A 15,656-nucleotide genomic window follows, 5' to 3' on the forward strand; every position below is an offset into this window, starting at 1 on the left:
TATTATTATTATTTTGGCTTGATTTAATCTTTTTTGTTTGTTTTTGAGTTTTGCCCATAATGAAAGGGATTTCAATTAAGATTTCATCGATATATACATATTCTGTATGTTACAAAGTTAAAAAAAAAAGAAACTTTTAAAATCTTTAGCTTATTTTTGCAACCCTTTGAAAATGCATGCACAGTATTTGTTCTGCTTAATTCAATTCTAGTAATACCATCGAACTGATCTAAGAATCAACAGCAATTTGATAGCGGCATTAGGCTGAATTGGAAGCAATCAATTACAGGCCCTGGTAAATATTACATTACTGTTGAGATTTAAGTGTTGAAAAACTATTATTAATTATTCTAGGCCATATTTCTCTCCAGACCTTTTTGAAGTTTTTTTGGAATACAGATAGAATAAATTACCAATTAGAGGCAATCTGATTAGTTTTAAAAAAAAATTTAAATGAATTTATAAAAAGAATTTTATTTATTTTCACAAAGTTGTTTGCATAAATATATTGCCAACCTAATATAAAAAACACCATTATTCAATTTTCCTCCATGACCTTCAGAGGATGATTTTGGTAATATTAGATTTTTTAAGCCTTTATTTCTGAAATAAATTTTATAAAAATTGCATTCATTATATTAAATGAATTATTAGATTAAATCAAGGTCCCAGTGTTAAATTATGGTTGCAAATAGTATTTCATAACTTAATTATACCAATATCATATATTGTATTTTTCATGAAAATATTAAACTCTTAGAACAGTATTCAGTTGATATTCTTTTAAAATTTGTTATGATTTAAAACTGTAAACATTTGCAAATGCTTATATCAAGTTTTAGTTTTTGTGTGGCAAGCATAGAATCAATTTCAGAAGATAAATTAACTATAGGCAATCTTTGGGCTATAAATCATATTGTCTCTTCTGAATGATATTGTATTTTGTGCATTTCTGAGAAAAGGAAGTACGTAATTCTTTTTTTGATTTTCTTTCTCTTATTGTCTTCTCAACATTTGGCTACAACAGTATTTTGTCCCTCTTTTCATTTTTATCCTTAGTTTCAAGGTCACATAGCAGTAAAATTGCTAAATATAATAAAATTGTAAAAACAATTTTTTCTCTTATGTTGTTCAAAAAATAGATATAGCCTTATTTCAAAAGGCTGGAATTTGTTCTTTGTTGTACTGTTGCGTCCAATTAGCTATCATATAATGAAGAAATTTTATGTTGAAATGAATTTCTTAATTATTAATCTTTTTCAGAATTTATAAATTCTGCACCTCCTTTCATAAAATATTTTGTTTAACTACACAAAGAGTTGATTTACAATGCTGTTACATGATAATTGTTATTTAGTGCTTAAATACATATTACCTTATTCTTTTCTGTGACATTATATATTTTTTTCCTTTTGTGAGATATGCAAAATAAAAATTTAGTCAATTTGATTCTTATCACATGACCATGAAATGACTTCATTTTTATAATTGATTTTTGAGTATAAAACCTTTTTTAAATAGAATTTTCCTCTGCCATTAATTCGTCAAACAATATTTTTCCTATTTAGAATTAAGAGCTCTAAATAGAAGATCTATAATTTTTAGAATTAAAGATCTAAAACAGAACTAATATTTTATTTCTGCTTTGTTGCAAAAATTAACTTTGAAAGAAACATTCACGGATTTAAAGGATTTTGTTTTGAATAATTGAAATAGTATATTATCAAAACTATTTTAGTTTTAAATTATACATATTTTTTTTTCTATTAGCCGCAATTAAAAAAAATACCCTGATATTTTGAGATACAGTGAATTGAGGGATCAGAATTATGGTTTCTTTGCCTTTAATAAAGTGTAATTGAAGCAAACATTTCATTAATCCTCTCTCCTTAAAGATTTCTGATGATAGTTAAAAGGATCTAAGAATATTGCTGACTGATTTCATGAATGAAAAACATTTTTGGTCAACCTGAGAAATTGTGTGTGCTAATTGTGGATTAATATCTTTTTTCTTTTTCCTTTGTTAATTATTGTTATCTCCTTTTTTAGCTATGCTTTTTGTATTGGATAGCATTTTGAATGTGACATTTTTTATTGCTATATTATGACATAAGATGAATTGAATCAAGTGGGTTTTCTGAAATGAATTAATATTTTTATTATTATGTCTGGTGTTATTTATTTACTCATGGTGTGAAATGTTTTTTTATAGTTTTTCATGATGAGAGGATTGATGGGGGCTTCCTTTCTGCAGATATGCTGAAGCAATTTGCTTGCTCATTTTGTAACTATACATCTTTCCAGAAAAGCAATTTGAAAAAACATATCTTACTTCATACCGGAGAAAAACCATATAAATGCAACATTTGTCAAAAGTGCTTTTCAGATAAGTCAAATTTTAACAAGCACTTAATGAGGCATAAGAAATGCAGTGTATAATTTTTGAATTGTTTTTCTAAATTGTTTCCATTAATTGGATATTTGTATTCAATGGCATAATTAAATTGTAAGGGAACGCTGGCAAATGCTTTTGTTAGGCCTTTAAGCTCATTATTATAACTAATTACATAAATATTTTATTTCATAAGATGCTTAATTTTTCATTATAATACTGTTAATTGGATCTTATAAATTAGAAAAGGCATGAAAATAATTCAGCATTTATTTACATTATGTGGCACAATTTTATTTTTTGTGTATTAATGATATTTCTGAATTGATTTCAAATAATTTATTTTAGAACAGTTTTTTTTTAAATTTTGAAATCTAATTTTCTGGACAAAGGCTGTTCAGTTGACAATGTTGCTGGTTGATGAACCTCTTTTGTCCATTGGAAATTTTCAATTAAAATTTTATTCATTTTGAAAATGTGTGTGAGAGCTTTGGTAACAGGAGTTGTTGAAATTATCAAATCAATTCTTTTTTTGTCAAAATTTTGGAAGGAGCTTCTTATAGCTCTGGACCGAGGCATTTTGCTAGTCTTTCTGCTCTATGCTGCTGATTGTGCTCCTAATTAATTGAACATACAATATTCCTTACCTAGGAAGAATTTATTTGTATAGATGCATCATAAAATTACTGAATTTAAGTGTTTATTATAAATAATTGTAGTTATTTTATTCCCAAAATTTTTTATTTGTGTCATTCAGAATTCATGCGTTATTTTGTATATAATTTTTTACTTTTGTGACTGATTTTAATGAATTTGATATATATACATAATCAATTTTATATACATATATTTTTTGTTAGATTTAAATAATGTTATTCTTTCCCAAAACAAATATTTTTTGTCTATTCTTTATTTTCAAAATATTTCCTGAATTGGTTTAAATAATGTATATCATTGATATTTTTAAAAACCAACTGAAACTGTATCTTTTATTATTATTAATGCCGTATTACCTACAAATTTGTAATATCACCTAGAAGTAATAGGAATGAATTACACTGAAGTACAGAGTGTTATTAATATAAGACATTTAACTAAGAGATAAAGCAGGAAATCTTTTGAGTATAAGTAAAACTGTTTGTCTCTCTATTTATTTTTATGTATATCATTTTTAAATTTCTATTGGCATCATCTAATTCCTGAAATAATAACATGAATACACAATGTTATTATTTCAGAAATGTGGCTTGTTAGATGACTTTATCGTCATAAAATGTTCTTTTAACCGATTTCATTGAATATTTATTACTTTGCAACAAGGATTTTTGCAATTTGAATATATCCAGAATTCCAGTTTTTAACACAGAATTTAGGATTTTATGAAATGTAATCACTATCTTTCTCAATTTCTTTTCCCTTCTCCCCCTTTCTTTTGAACAGTCTGACATTTTATCTAAAGCCTGCCCAAGTTAAGAAGTATTATTTATTACTATTAAATAAAATATTAAGGAGAATAATTTTTAATTAATGTTTTAATCATAAAATCCCTTTTAAAACCTTATTGAGAGGGATTTCACTTATGGTAATTTTAGAAAAAAAATTATTGGATTGTTGGCTAACTCTATGGACTATCTTTCATTTCACGATCCTTTATTATTCTGCTGGTAGTACTTTATTTGTAATCTAGCAATTTACATACTTCAGTTTTATGCCCAATAAACTATAAAATGAAAATTATGTTGTGTACATTAAATCTCCCCATTAAAAAAAGCAAAGTTGCTAATTTTTTAAACAAGGTGTAGCAATTGAAAGGTAAGCAATTCTATGAAATGATGCTTAAAACATAAATTAATTTTTAATAATTGAAAATTTTACTTTTTTTTTTGATTATCAAATTTGGTTAAATTAGATATGTTTGTGTTCCACTTTTAAATTCTAAATTTTGGGAATTTATGACAGTCTCATAATCCTGGTAGCCTTTCAGATTTTTTTAATAAGGTAACAATTGCCTTGCCATATTTTCTTTTTTACCATTTTCTTTCCACCCTTCAGATTAAAAATGGCCCCATATTTTTCAAAGCTGAAAAGATGTTCTTTAATGGTTGCAGATAAGTAGCTAAATGTTAAATGCTTTACATAGTTAATTTATCTGATAAATTATCATTGTCAGTTTTGCAAGTTTATTATAAATTATCATTTGCAAGTTTATTTTATCAAAAGAAAATTGAGTTTTCTTTAGTGTATTGTTGTACCTAAATAAAAGATTTGTTTTATATGAATTAAAACTTTATTACAATTAATTCTAATACTTAGTATTAAAATTTATAGATGTTTTAGATTCATCCTTTACAGAATCAGTTTTACAGTTTAGGCATAGATGTATTTATTTAACTCGTGTATTTGAGAAATTTGAAAAAACTTGGCATTAAGTACAGTAATCTTTCAAAATTTAGTCTAACAGTTGTATGCATGAAGCAAATGTAGCCCTATACTGAGTTATAATATATATGTACATCAAAAATTAATTTAAGAATATGAAATTTAACTATATTCCTAAGCAAGTAATGGAAAAAAATAATAATAAGTTATAGAGTTGCCTGTATTAAAAATAAATATTAAATTGTTATAACTATAATGTCTAAGTAGAAATTTAGCTTTTATATCAATCAATCGGAATATTATGGTTTCCAGTTATGCTAAAACCATTAAATCTTATTTTTTTAAAAATGTATTACTGAATTATATGTTCAGTATTAATATTTAAAGTGGAATAAATGTGTTGTGGTTTTCTTTTTCATATTATTTATTCACTTTTTTATTTATTGTTGAACCTACTTCATATTTATGTCTATGGCCTCAAAATCTAAAAGAAATTACTGAAAACAATGTATTTAATAAGTTTAATTATTGTAAATAAATTGATGTTGACCTTCAAAGTTCTCAAGTAAATTTAAAGTTGACCCTTTAAAATTACTTGATTAATGATACAGATTTATCTTAGGCCTTTATGTTGTTTTTTCATTAAGATAATTATTCTTCATGCAAATCTTTAAAATCTTATTTAATAAGAAGCACTGAATATTAAATGTATCTGACTACTGCAAAATGCAGTCACTTTTACTTTTTTCTGCATTAGTTGTATAAAGTTACTCGATTATGATTAATATATCAATTAATCAATCATTTCATGTCATTTTTTTTAACATTGTAAATTTTTAAATATCGAATAAAAATATTAAAGTTTCTTCTTTCTGTTTATGGAATTTAATTATTTACTTATAAAAATCAAGTTTATAGAGTCTACAACTGTGTTTGCAACATCATTTACCGAATAAGCAAGTTTCAATCATATGGTACTATTCTTTTAATAGAACCTCTAATCATCACTAAGATTGAATAATGGTATTAATTTGTGTTGTGCCAATAAAGAATTGTAAAGAAATTTAATCCTGGGGCTAAAGTTTGGTAAGTTTTTGTCTAAGCCTCCTGCTAGCAAAATGCCACTAAGCATGCATTAATTATTAATGCTATTTATTTGATTACAGTTTTGGTAAACTTTTTTTTCATGTTTAGATTTTTTGTATTGGAACTTATTTTTTTCAAAGCACTTTTGTATTTTAACACATTTTAAAATGTTTTTGATAAATACTATGTATATTTAATGATTTATATTTATTTTATTATTACAAGCACAAAATAAAATTTTTGCTATGTTAGCTTTCTTTTCAGACAACTCATTATTCCCTCTTGGTAATGAAGTTTTCCATAATATTTAATAAAATATGTGCTGTTCTATTTAAGTTTCAAATGACATTTTATAATAATGCTTTTCATTTGCTTTCTTTTGATCATTCTCATAAATCTTTTGAGATTTCGAAACTTTTTTGCATAAGATTATTTATCTGATTATTGGAATTGCCGGAGAAGTGAGAATGCTCTTTTTCTTTTCTAAGATGAAGTAAAAAATACAGTAGTAAGAAATAGTTCTTTATTTAATTTTGAGAATAATATAAATCTGAATGCTAAAATTAGCTTAAATCAAGCATCAAAGGTTTTTCCTGATTTTATATATATACATATATATTTAATCAATAATTTATTGTATATTCATGTTTTCAAATCTTTAGTCTTTTTCAATAGATAAAAGATTTACTTTATTTCAGGATGCTCTTTAAAAAATTGTGTTTAAATATTAAAAATAATAAATATTTTATTTTAAAGTTTTTTTAAAAAAATTATATGCACCTGGACGACTTCTAAGAAATTTGTAAATTTTTATTTAGAAAGCCATGATTTAGAAATTTTTAATGCTAAAATAAAGAACTAGTTTTAGCATGTATTGCTAATCACTTTGTCTTTTCTTACTGGAAAGAAAAAATACCAAAGATTAATTAGTTTCCACAGGATGTCTCTGAATTTATCATCCAAACTTTAAGTGTAGTAAAATATGCATAAAGAAGCATTTTTTTTTTTCTTTCTTATTTAGCAATATGGGGTTGAAGTTGAGAAGTATAGACAGATATAACATGAAATTCTGAGGGAATGAAAAAGAAAAGAAAAATCTCTTTATTTATATAATATTTTTAGAGCAGATAATACATAAGTTTAGTGATTTATCTTAAATAACAATGAATTTTTTAATAAGAAAAATGTTGGAGAGTTACAGAGAATTTGTATCATCCTATGCAAGCTTCAAACGATTATTTGCTGTTTTGTGTGAGGGAGCAATTTATATTGTCTGAGAAAGCAGATATGCATCTTAGGTATGGGGCTAAATATTGTACTTGAACATTTTCCCAATATGACAAAAGAGGATTGCAAAATTTTTCCATATTTACACTGTCCAACTTGCAAAAATGGTTCATTTCATGCCAAGAAATTAGATTTGGACCACTCGGTCCTCGGCATTTTTTCTTTTTCCCTGCCATATATTACTACACAAAGAGATGCTTCTGTATATGTATTTTAACTACCCTTACAGTTTGGCACATGAATTCAGGGACACCCTGTCCCCTGTATCTGATTAATATAAGACATGCCCAAATGAAACTTCTGCCTTTTGAGCTTGTGTTTTCTAGTGTCGTAATTTCATGTGGTAAAATATTTCTTTGTTAAATGGGTGTGTATATTGGAGAAAATCTAGCATAAATTGTTTAGTGGTGATATATTGTTGTTTGAAACAGAAGGAATTAACAAATAATGTGCCATGGATTCCTTCATGCAGAATCAGATCACAATATTATAGCAAAGGGAGCTTGTTTTGTTCCTCAAATTTCATTCAACAACTTGTAACAAATTTCAACATTTTATGCCAGTTTACATATGACCTATTAACCCAGAGAAATCTCAAAGCTTTATCATGTAGAATAGTACTGCAAGAATCTGTCTTGTTTTCATATGGTTGTATCATATACTTAAAAGGAATTTCATTATTTTTATTTTTATTATTTTGCTTTGGTGTAAATTTTTGTTCGTTATTTTGAACCCATTTACCAAAGGCTATTAGGGATCTTTAGTTTTAAGAAGTTTAATAACTGCTGTGGAAGTTAAGATGCAAGTGGTAATTGAGATTATTTATCTATAGAAAAATGACATATAAAAGCAGTTTTAAAAGTTAAAACAAATTTAATATATGTAAATGAAAATATATGGACTTTTTCAGCCATTTTTTTTTGTACTTCTTTGGTATTTATTAAAATGTATAAAAATAAAGTAATAGCTACATTTCCTTTCTTTTAGTTTCCATCTTGGTGGTTGAGAATTCTAATCAACACAGTGGCAAAACGTTTTACAGATGTAGCATATGCAACTATGGCTCTCTGCGTTTTACAGGAATTAAGGAACACATACGTGTGCATACAGGGGAGAAGCCGTTTGAATGCAAATTCTGTGGAAAAAAGTTCTCTTGGAAGACTAATTTTAATAGGCATTCGAGGTATTGTGACAGGTCGACAGAGGATATGTTTGTTTCATCATCATCAGGTAATAAGGAGGCTCCACTGAAAAAGAAATTTAAATGTAAGATTTGTGACAAAGAATTTTTGGATGAGAAAACTTGTGAATGGCATTCAAGCTTTTGCAGTGAAAACTTGAAAACACAAGAAGTTCTTGAAACATTTTTGAATTCCGCAGATTCATGGCAGTGCAGTTTTTGTGGCAAAAAATTTGAGAATGATCAAATTTATTTAAGCCATTCGACATCTTGTAATAAAACTTTAAAAGTTCAGGTTGATTCTGGTAGCAAAACTTCAGCTACAGAAATTGAGCCATTCAAAATCGTACATGTTCCAACAGATTCAAACCGTAATATATCAACAGCAGAAGCTGAATTATTCAGATGTGAATTCTGTGGTAGAGAGTTTCCAAAAAAGGGAAATTGGAAGCGACATGTAAATTTTTGCAATCAGACCTTTGAAGCTCAAAAAATAGTTGAAGAAATGTTGAAATTAAATAAAAAAATATTTGAATGTCAATTTTGCCACAAAAAATATGCAAATGAAACAGATTATATTAATCATTCAGCTTCTTGCAGCAGTAATTCAGAATCTCTAATAGCTGTGGAGGAGTTGTTGAAATTAGGACAATCGTAATAATGTGTGCAATATGTGTTGCTATTTGTATTTTGGCAAACTAATTTTTTTAATAATAATTTAACAATTGCAAAACTTATGAATTAAAAAAATGATGATGCTTTTATGATTCTGCCTATACAAGCATGTATTGTAGTCATTGAATACAAATAAAAATAAAACTAGAAAAATGTTCTTTTGTTTTTTAAATCAAATTAATATTAGTTTAATATGAGTGCTGTAGTATGTATTTTGGAAGATTGATCATTTACTAAGTACTCTTTATATATAAAGTACTGTTGTTATTCTTAATAAAATCTGAAATTTATAGTCCCTAAGTTTGTAATGAATTTAATTCTCGATAAATGCATATCAAGTTATTTTAAATTTCTCTACCCCAGTATAGAATCATTCAGAAAGATAGAAATGTTTGATGTTGATGTAATTTTGATGTTTTTCTTGTCTTAGTTTATACCTGCTTATTTGGTTAATACAAGTGTTTATAATGTAATTAAATTTACTGATACAGTAGACTCCCGATTATCCGCGGGCGGGTTATCCGCGCCTGCCGCACAAAGTTTTTTTTTTTTTTTTTTTTTTACTGTTTTTTCCCCAAAAAGGTGCAGTTTTACAGTTATGCTTTTGTAATTACATAATACATTACTGTATTAAAACAGTATATATGTATTAATTTTTCTGTGTATCCTTGACGCTTCTCGTAAGTACAAAGTACTTTTCTGTTTTCATTAACAAAATGCATTTTAGGTTAGTTTTGAGTGATATACTAAAATATTAAGCGGTAGTTAAACATTTCCTGCAGTTTATTTTACGTTTTATTGTACATAAAACGATTTTTCAAAGTTGGAATGACTGTTTTCTCTTTTGCTATACCCGTTTTTAGCTTTTTTAGGATTATCCGCGATTTTTGTTATCCGCGGCGGCCGCGCCACCCAATTCCGCGGATAATCGGGAGTGTACTGTATATAGTTTTAAATGGTGTTCTTTTAAGAAGAGATCTACTGATTTTAGTTAAAAGATGCTTTTCATGCAATATTTTTGAATTGTAATTATTAATGTAATAATGTTTTGAATAATAAATAGAAAGAGGAAACGGATAGTTTTTATTTCAGGAATGTTTTTGTTTAAAAAAAATTTATCTATAGCTCTTACATTTATTAAGCATTGTCTGTATTTTTGAAATTCTTGAGCATTACATATTTATTGGGTAAAACAAACAATTCCTTAACTTAATCTCGATTTTATGTTTTTTCTTCATAATTCATTTAGGATTTAGTTAGAATCAAATGTACTTTGAAAGTGTATTTAAAAATTTTTTTCCTTACAGTTATAGTATTAATTATTGTGTAATTAATAATTATATTTATCTGCTCCTGCATTCATTTTCTTATAAAAGTCATGTGTTATTTTCAATCTCAGAGTTAAAAAATGTATTAATTATGATTACCTTTCAAGCAAAAAAGAAAATGCTTCTTTAAAAAATATAGTATTTTCAGTCAATATGATTTCTTATTTCTAAGATATTTATTTTGCATTTTTAAATTGTATAATAAGTATCTTATGATGTCTATTAGCATTGTATCTTGCCATACTCTCGAACTATATTCTAATCTCCATGGAAATATTTAATTGTATAATATATATCATTATATTTCAGTTATTTAATGAAAATATTAGTCAATCTGATTAAATTTATATATATATATATTTTAGTAGATAATAATAAGGTAGGAACATTTAGCATATGCAAAAGATACTTTCTTTTTCTTTATTTTTTTATATACATGTAAGATTTTAGAATATTAAGAATACGTTTATGAGCAATTATATTTCAACATTTATCCTTTTGTTTTAAATTTCACTGCAAGTTTAAAGAATTATTTTGTATTGTTGTCATTCTTTCTAATTTCCTGGATGGACACTTCACTACAGAAATTTTCTTTTTGTGGTATTTATATAAGATAAGAAATTAATTAGCTGTCAAGAAAAATATAAAAATGTAATCTTTGACAAAATTATATTTTGCAAATTTTTGCATTTCAGGAGTACACAACTAAAAAAATTAACATTCTTTTCATGAGTATAAAGTGATTATTTATAGTAATAGCTGCAGCAAATTGACGACAAAAAAAATTGAATAAAGCATAGATCTATTTTTTATACTAACATCTTATTTTCCAAATTGCTTAAATAATTTGTAGTGAAACTTAAATTATATTCCTTTTTTTCATAGTTCTACCTTGATAGAATTACTGAATATTTAGTAAAGCTTCCTTTGGTTGAATAGATAATCAGTAATACAACATAAAAATATGATGTTGAAAATTTGATATAGCACTTTGAAGAGATGGTGTCTCATTTCATATGAATTATTTCTGTAAACTTATTAAATTATTAATTTTTTTAAATTCTCATTGCTTTTTTATAAATACAAGTTCTTTATATTTTTCATACATAGAAGTTGCTGTACCCTACAATTTTTTGCCATATCTAGATTTGAGTGTGTTTTTAGAATTAAATGAACACAATTAGAAATATGGTACCAGTTATTATATTTAGTTAAAATTAGGTATTTACTTATATATTATTTTTGTGTTTTGGATTACATGAATTATAATTACTGTTGTATTCAACTTTAAAATCATTATAATGCTGCTTGATAAATAATGTTTTTGATAATATCATTTGCCGATTTGAGAGATGGGTCACAAAGTTCTTGATCTCAAGATTTTTAATAAATTCTTTGATTTTCTTATATGCGAGCATGTAATGTATAATTTTTCACGAAAAATACATGGATTCTCCAAATTCAGTCCACATACTTGTAATGGTTTAATCATTATCTTCATATAACGCTGCAAGACTATCTTAATTACTGAACAAGGAACTTATAAAACAGCAAAAAAATAGAGCAGTACCGAGTTCCACAAAAATTAACCTTCACTGTGTAAAAGTTAGAATGTAAATGCACTTGAGCTTACATCTACGCATAGATAAAAATATTTCTAAACTCGTAAACTTCAGTATAATTATGTTATCAAGTTCCTTACTTTCTCTCTATTGATCTGATCAAAGATTTTAATAACTGAACATTCTCAGGATAAAGTAGATAATTTTGCAAAAAGCAACACTTAAATTGGTCCACCAGTTTTTTTTATCTTAAAAAAACGCACATACAAACATTGCCTTATATAGATAGAGATTCAGTGGATTTTTAAAGAAAGTTATCATTTGTGTAAATGAACATTAAATTGAAAGAAACATGCAGAATTTATGCATTTAGTTTCTTAGTCATTTCTTCAAAAGTTATTCTACAAAAAACTCTAATTTCCCATACATAATTCCATTTAGAAACTTTATGCACTTCTCATGAATGTTGTATTAAGGTTATGTAAGCTGATACTTTAAAGTTGATAAACTGAAATATGGTTGGTGTCAATGGGATCCAATACTGAACAGCAAATTTATCTCTTGCTTTCTCTCCTCCCAATCTCTTCCCCTTGAGTAGAAATAATAATTATTCTTTAAATTGTGGTGGCAATGTAGCTCTTACTATTTTAGAAGGATTAAATCATTCTGTTTATTTTGTCTCCCTAATTTTCCCCTGCACTTCAATCAATGCAATAACTTTCTTGTTGAATCATAACAAAAAAAAAAAAGTACAATAGTTTAATATTGGAGTTTTATGTGTACTACAGAATATGTTTCATAATTTATTTAAAAGCTCAGAGAATTATTCAATAAAAATTCCTCTGTATTTTAAAATGTAAAAATTCAATGTATTTTAATAAACAAATTTTCAGCATAAATAAGTGATAATATATCTTTATATATTGCTTATTTATGTTGTTTGTTAAATATTTTACATAAATAAACATCTTTGTTTAAAAATGTATGAAAATTTTTTCACTATTGTTTACTTTTGAAATCCGAATATGTCTTTAAAACAATAAAATGTGAAAAATTTATGAAAAACTTCTAATTGAAATCCATTCAAGGTAGGGAAAAAAATACAATTCTTCATGCTTTGATCGTCAACTATGGAAGAAAACTTCAAGATGACATATTTTTAGCAACAGCGCAAACAATTATTTCATTAAAAGAATGCAATTATTTTTGTAAAATGTGCTTACAATTAAAGAAAAATTGTATGAGAATTAAACTGATATAATGGGAAAAAATATTTTTTTAAATTTTAAAATGACGAAATTAATTTTTAAATTTTTAATTAAATTAAATGAATTAAATTTTTAAATGAATGAAAAAAATTAAATTTTAAAATTTTTTTAATGAAATTCTTTTGTATTATATTTTTGAAAGCTATCATGGAAAAGCATTCAAGTTTCGTTTAATTTTTAATTGATTAAAATTTTAAAAATTATGTTCGAAGGTGCATATACCCATCCTCCAAAGTATATCTTTTTCAAATTTTTTATTATAAGTAGAGATAATTGGCAAGTTATTATAGCAAATGATTTCAGCATGGAGTATCACATTTTGTATATTTCTTTATTTCAAATATTTGGACTATAGCATGCACCAAACTCTTTTATTGCTATCTTTTTATGAGAGTTTTTTTTTTTTTTGTCCATACTATGCAAGACTTGTTATCATGTTTCTGTGTTATGAAAAGTAGAATAAATTATTTTGTCTGACAGATAGGATAATTTATTCATAGATATCCTGACTTTTCTTTGAGATATAACTAATTAAATGGATGGGAGGGGGATAGGACTTGATAATTTTTTAGATACTGATAATTACTATCAAAATATTATGAACTCTAGTTATTGTACATTTGGTAACTAGAATGAATGCCTGATTAATGAAAGCTGGAATGAATAATTAAAATTTGGATAACAATCATATTTGAGATTACATAATGAATATAATTTTTAACTGAAATCAAAACTAAATAAAAAATGAAGTTTTACTGAGCTTTTCAGCTCAAATATAATTTCTAACACACACACACAAATATGTATATATAGTTACCCATCAGGTATTGAATTTAATGTTTTATTATTCAAATTCTTTTCATTGTTTGGCATAATGGCAGGATGTTTCAATTACTGAATTTTAATCGACACACATTCCTAAGAAAAATATGTTACTAATATTTATTTATTTCAATTCTTATTTGATTTTTTTCCCATGCATACTGTGTTTGAGGGGTGTTATTTGAAGATTTCTTAACTTTAAAAAAAGAAAAAAAATCTAAATTTTCATTTTTACTTTGAAACTGCTTCAAAAAAGAATTTTATGCCTTGTGATGATTTAAAGGAATGTGGCCTTGTTTTTCATCGCTTACATTCAAACTGATTTAAGGCATATTTATATGCATCACATAAATCAGTCAAAAAATAATGAACAGTCTACTAGCATATAATAACTATAAGCATAAAGACATGAAATTCCCTAGGAAAAAGCTTTTATTATATAACCTCTGGCTTTCACCCAACATTTATTTCCAAGTTGCATCACAGCAATTCAAAATTGCATACTGAACTCCTAACAGTCTGGAAGATTAGTTAGTTAACCCATTCACTGTCAGGCAAGTTTAGAGAGTCTTTCTCTCAGTGCCAAGGTCAATCTAAAATTGCAGTGCACACTATGAGATATCTTGTGCACTGCAAGCACAAGCTTGTGCACTATATGCGTACCACAAGGTATCTCATAGTTGGTAGTAAATGGTATATGCAAATTCCATAGTAACAATATAACATCATTGGATTTCTATCTGTTTGAACAATTGCAAAAGTGATGTAAGGAAATGACTTCACTTTTTGTATGCAGGTGCATTATAAATGTGTTTTTTGTCATGGAAACAGAGATGACTGCTTTGCAGTGAACAGATAGGTCATGAGCAGTGTGACATTTCAAAAGATAAATTTTTCTACTTTCAAAATTTCAATTACTAAGTAGATATCATACTTCTTTTTAGCTGGTTTTAGTTAAACTGTTGAAAGTCTGCTCATTTCAGTTTATATAATCAAATTTATAACAAATAAATCTGTATTTATTGTTAAAAAATGTGAAATTGTTTCATGTTATAACTATATATTTGTTATGTTTCATATTATAACCATACCATCCATGTTTCATGTTATGTCATAAACTTGTCAAAATGTGTGCTTACTATTTTTTAACCAATGAGTCCAACTTGTTTGGGTTACAATAATCAATTAACCATCTTAAATGAAGGCATTTTTTTCAGCTAGATATCATTAATTTTTCCTTTGTTAAACAAAACGAAAGTAAAAAAAACTTTTGTTTTAATGATTGTGTAGCTGATATTCCCCAACTTTATATTGAATATTTCAGTAGAATTGTTTTAATTATTAATTTTTTTGTATTTGTAGAATGCAATGAAATCTTTTGCTTCTGAAGCCAATTTAACCAGCAATTTTCTAATTACAGCATGCTTAAAGTATAAATTTGTTCTGGTAGGTATTTGATAGATGAATATTTGTTCATAATTTAGAAAACATCATCAGATAGAAAAAAAAATCTTTGTGGCACTATTGATTCTCCTCTTTGATTGTAGTCTAAATATGTATATGAACTGTGTATTAATACATTTTTCTACATATATGAAATTTCGAAATCGAAGGTGCTTTGGTCTTCCTTTACTTCTTTATTCTATTATTCAGTTTTATTTAACTGTTTCAGATTTA

General features: G+C 26.0%; 1 protein-coding gene across 1 annotated transcript; it reads left to right on the forward strand.

Moving 5' to 3' along the window:
• Positions 1-286: 286 nt before the first annotated feature.
• LOC129988006 (fez family zinc finger protein 2-like) lies at positions 287-10,101 on the forward strand. Its single transcript, XM_056096074.1, has 2 exons — positions 287-295; positions 8,132-10,101. Exon 2 carries the CDS (start codon positions 8,353-8,355, stop codon positions 8,980-8,982), a length of 630 nt encoding a protein of 209 aa, XP_055952049.1. The 5' UTR covers positions 287-295; positions 8,132-8,352; the 3' UTR covers positions 8,983-10,101.
• The last annotated feature ends 5,555 nt before the right edge of the window (positions 10,102-15,656 follow it).

This window comes from Argiope bruennichi, chromosome 10 (genome assembly GCF_947563725.1).
Source record: "Argiope bruennichi chromosome 10, qqArgBrue1.1, whole genome shotgun sequence".
Lineage (NCBI taxonomy): Eukaryota > Metazoa > Arthropoda > Arachnida > Araneae > Araneidae > Argiope > Argiope bruennichi.

Coding starts and splice junctions, on each gene's coding strand:
- LOC129988006 (XM_056096074.1), top strand. CDS start 8,353: ATGTTTGTTTCATCATCATCAGGTAATAAGGAGGCTCCACTGAAAAAG.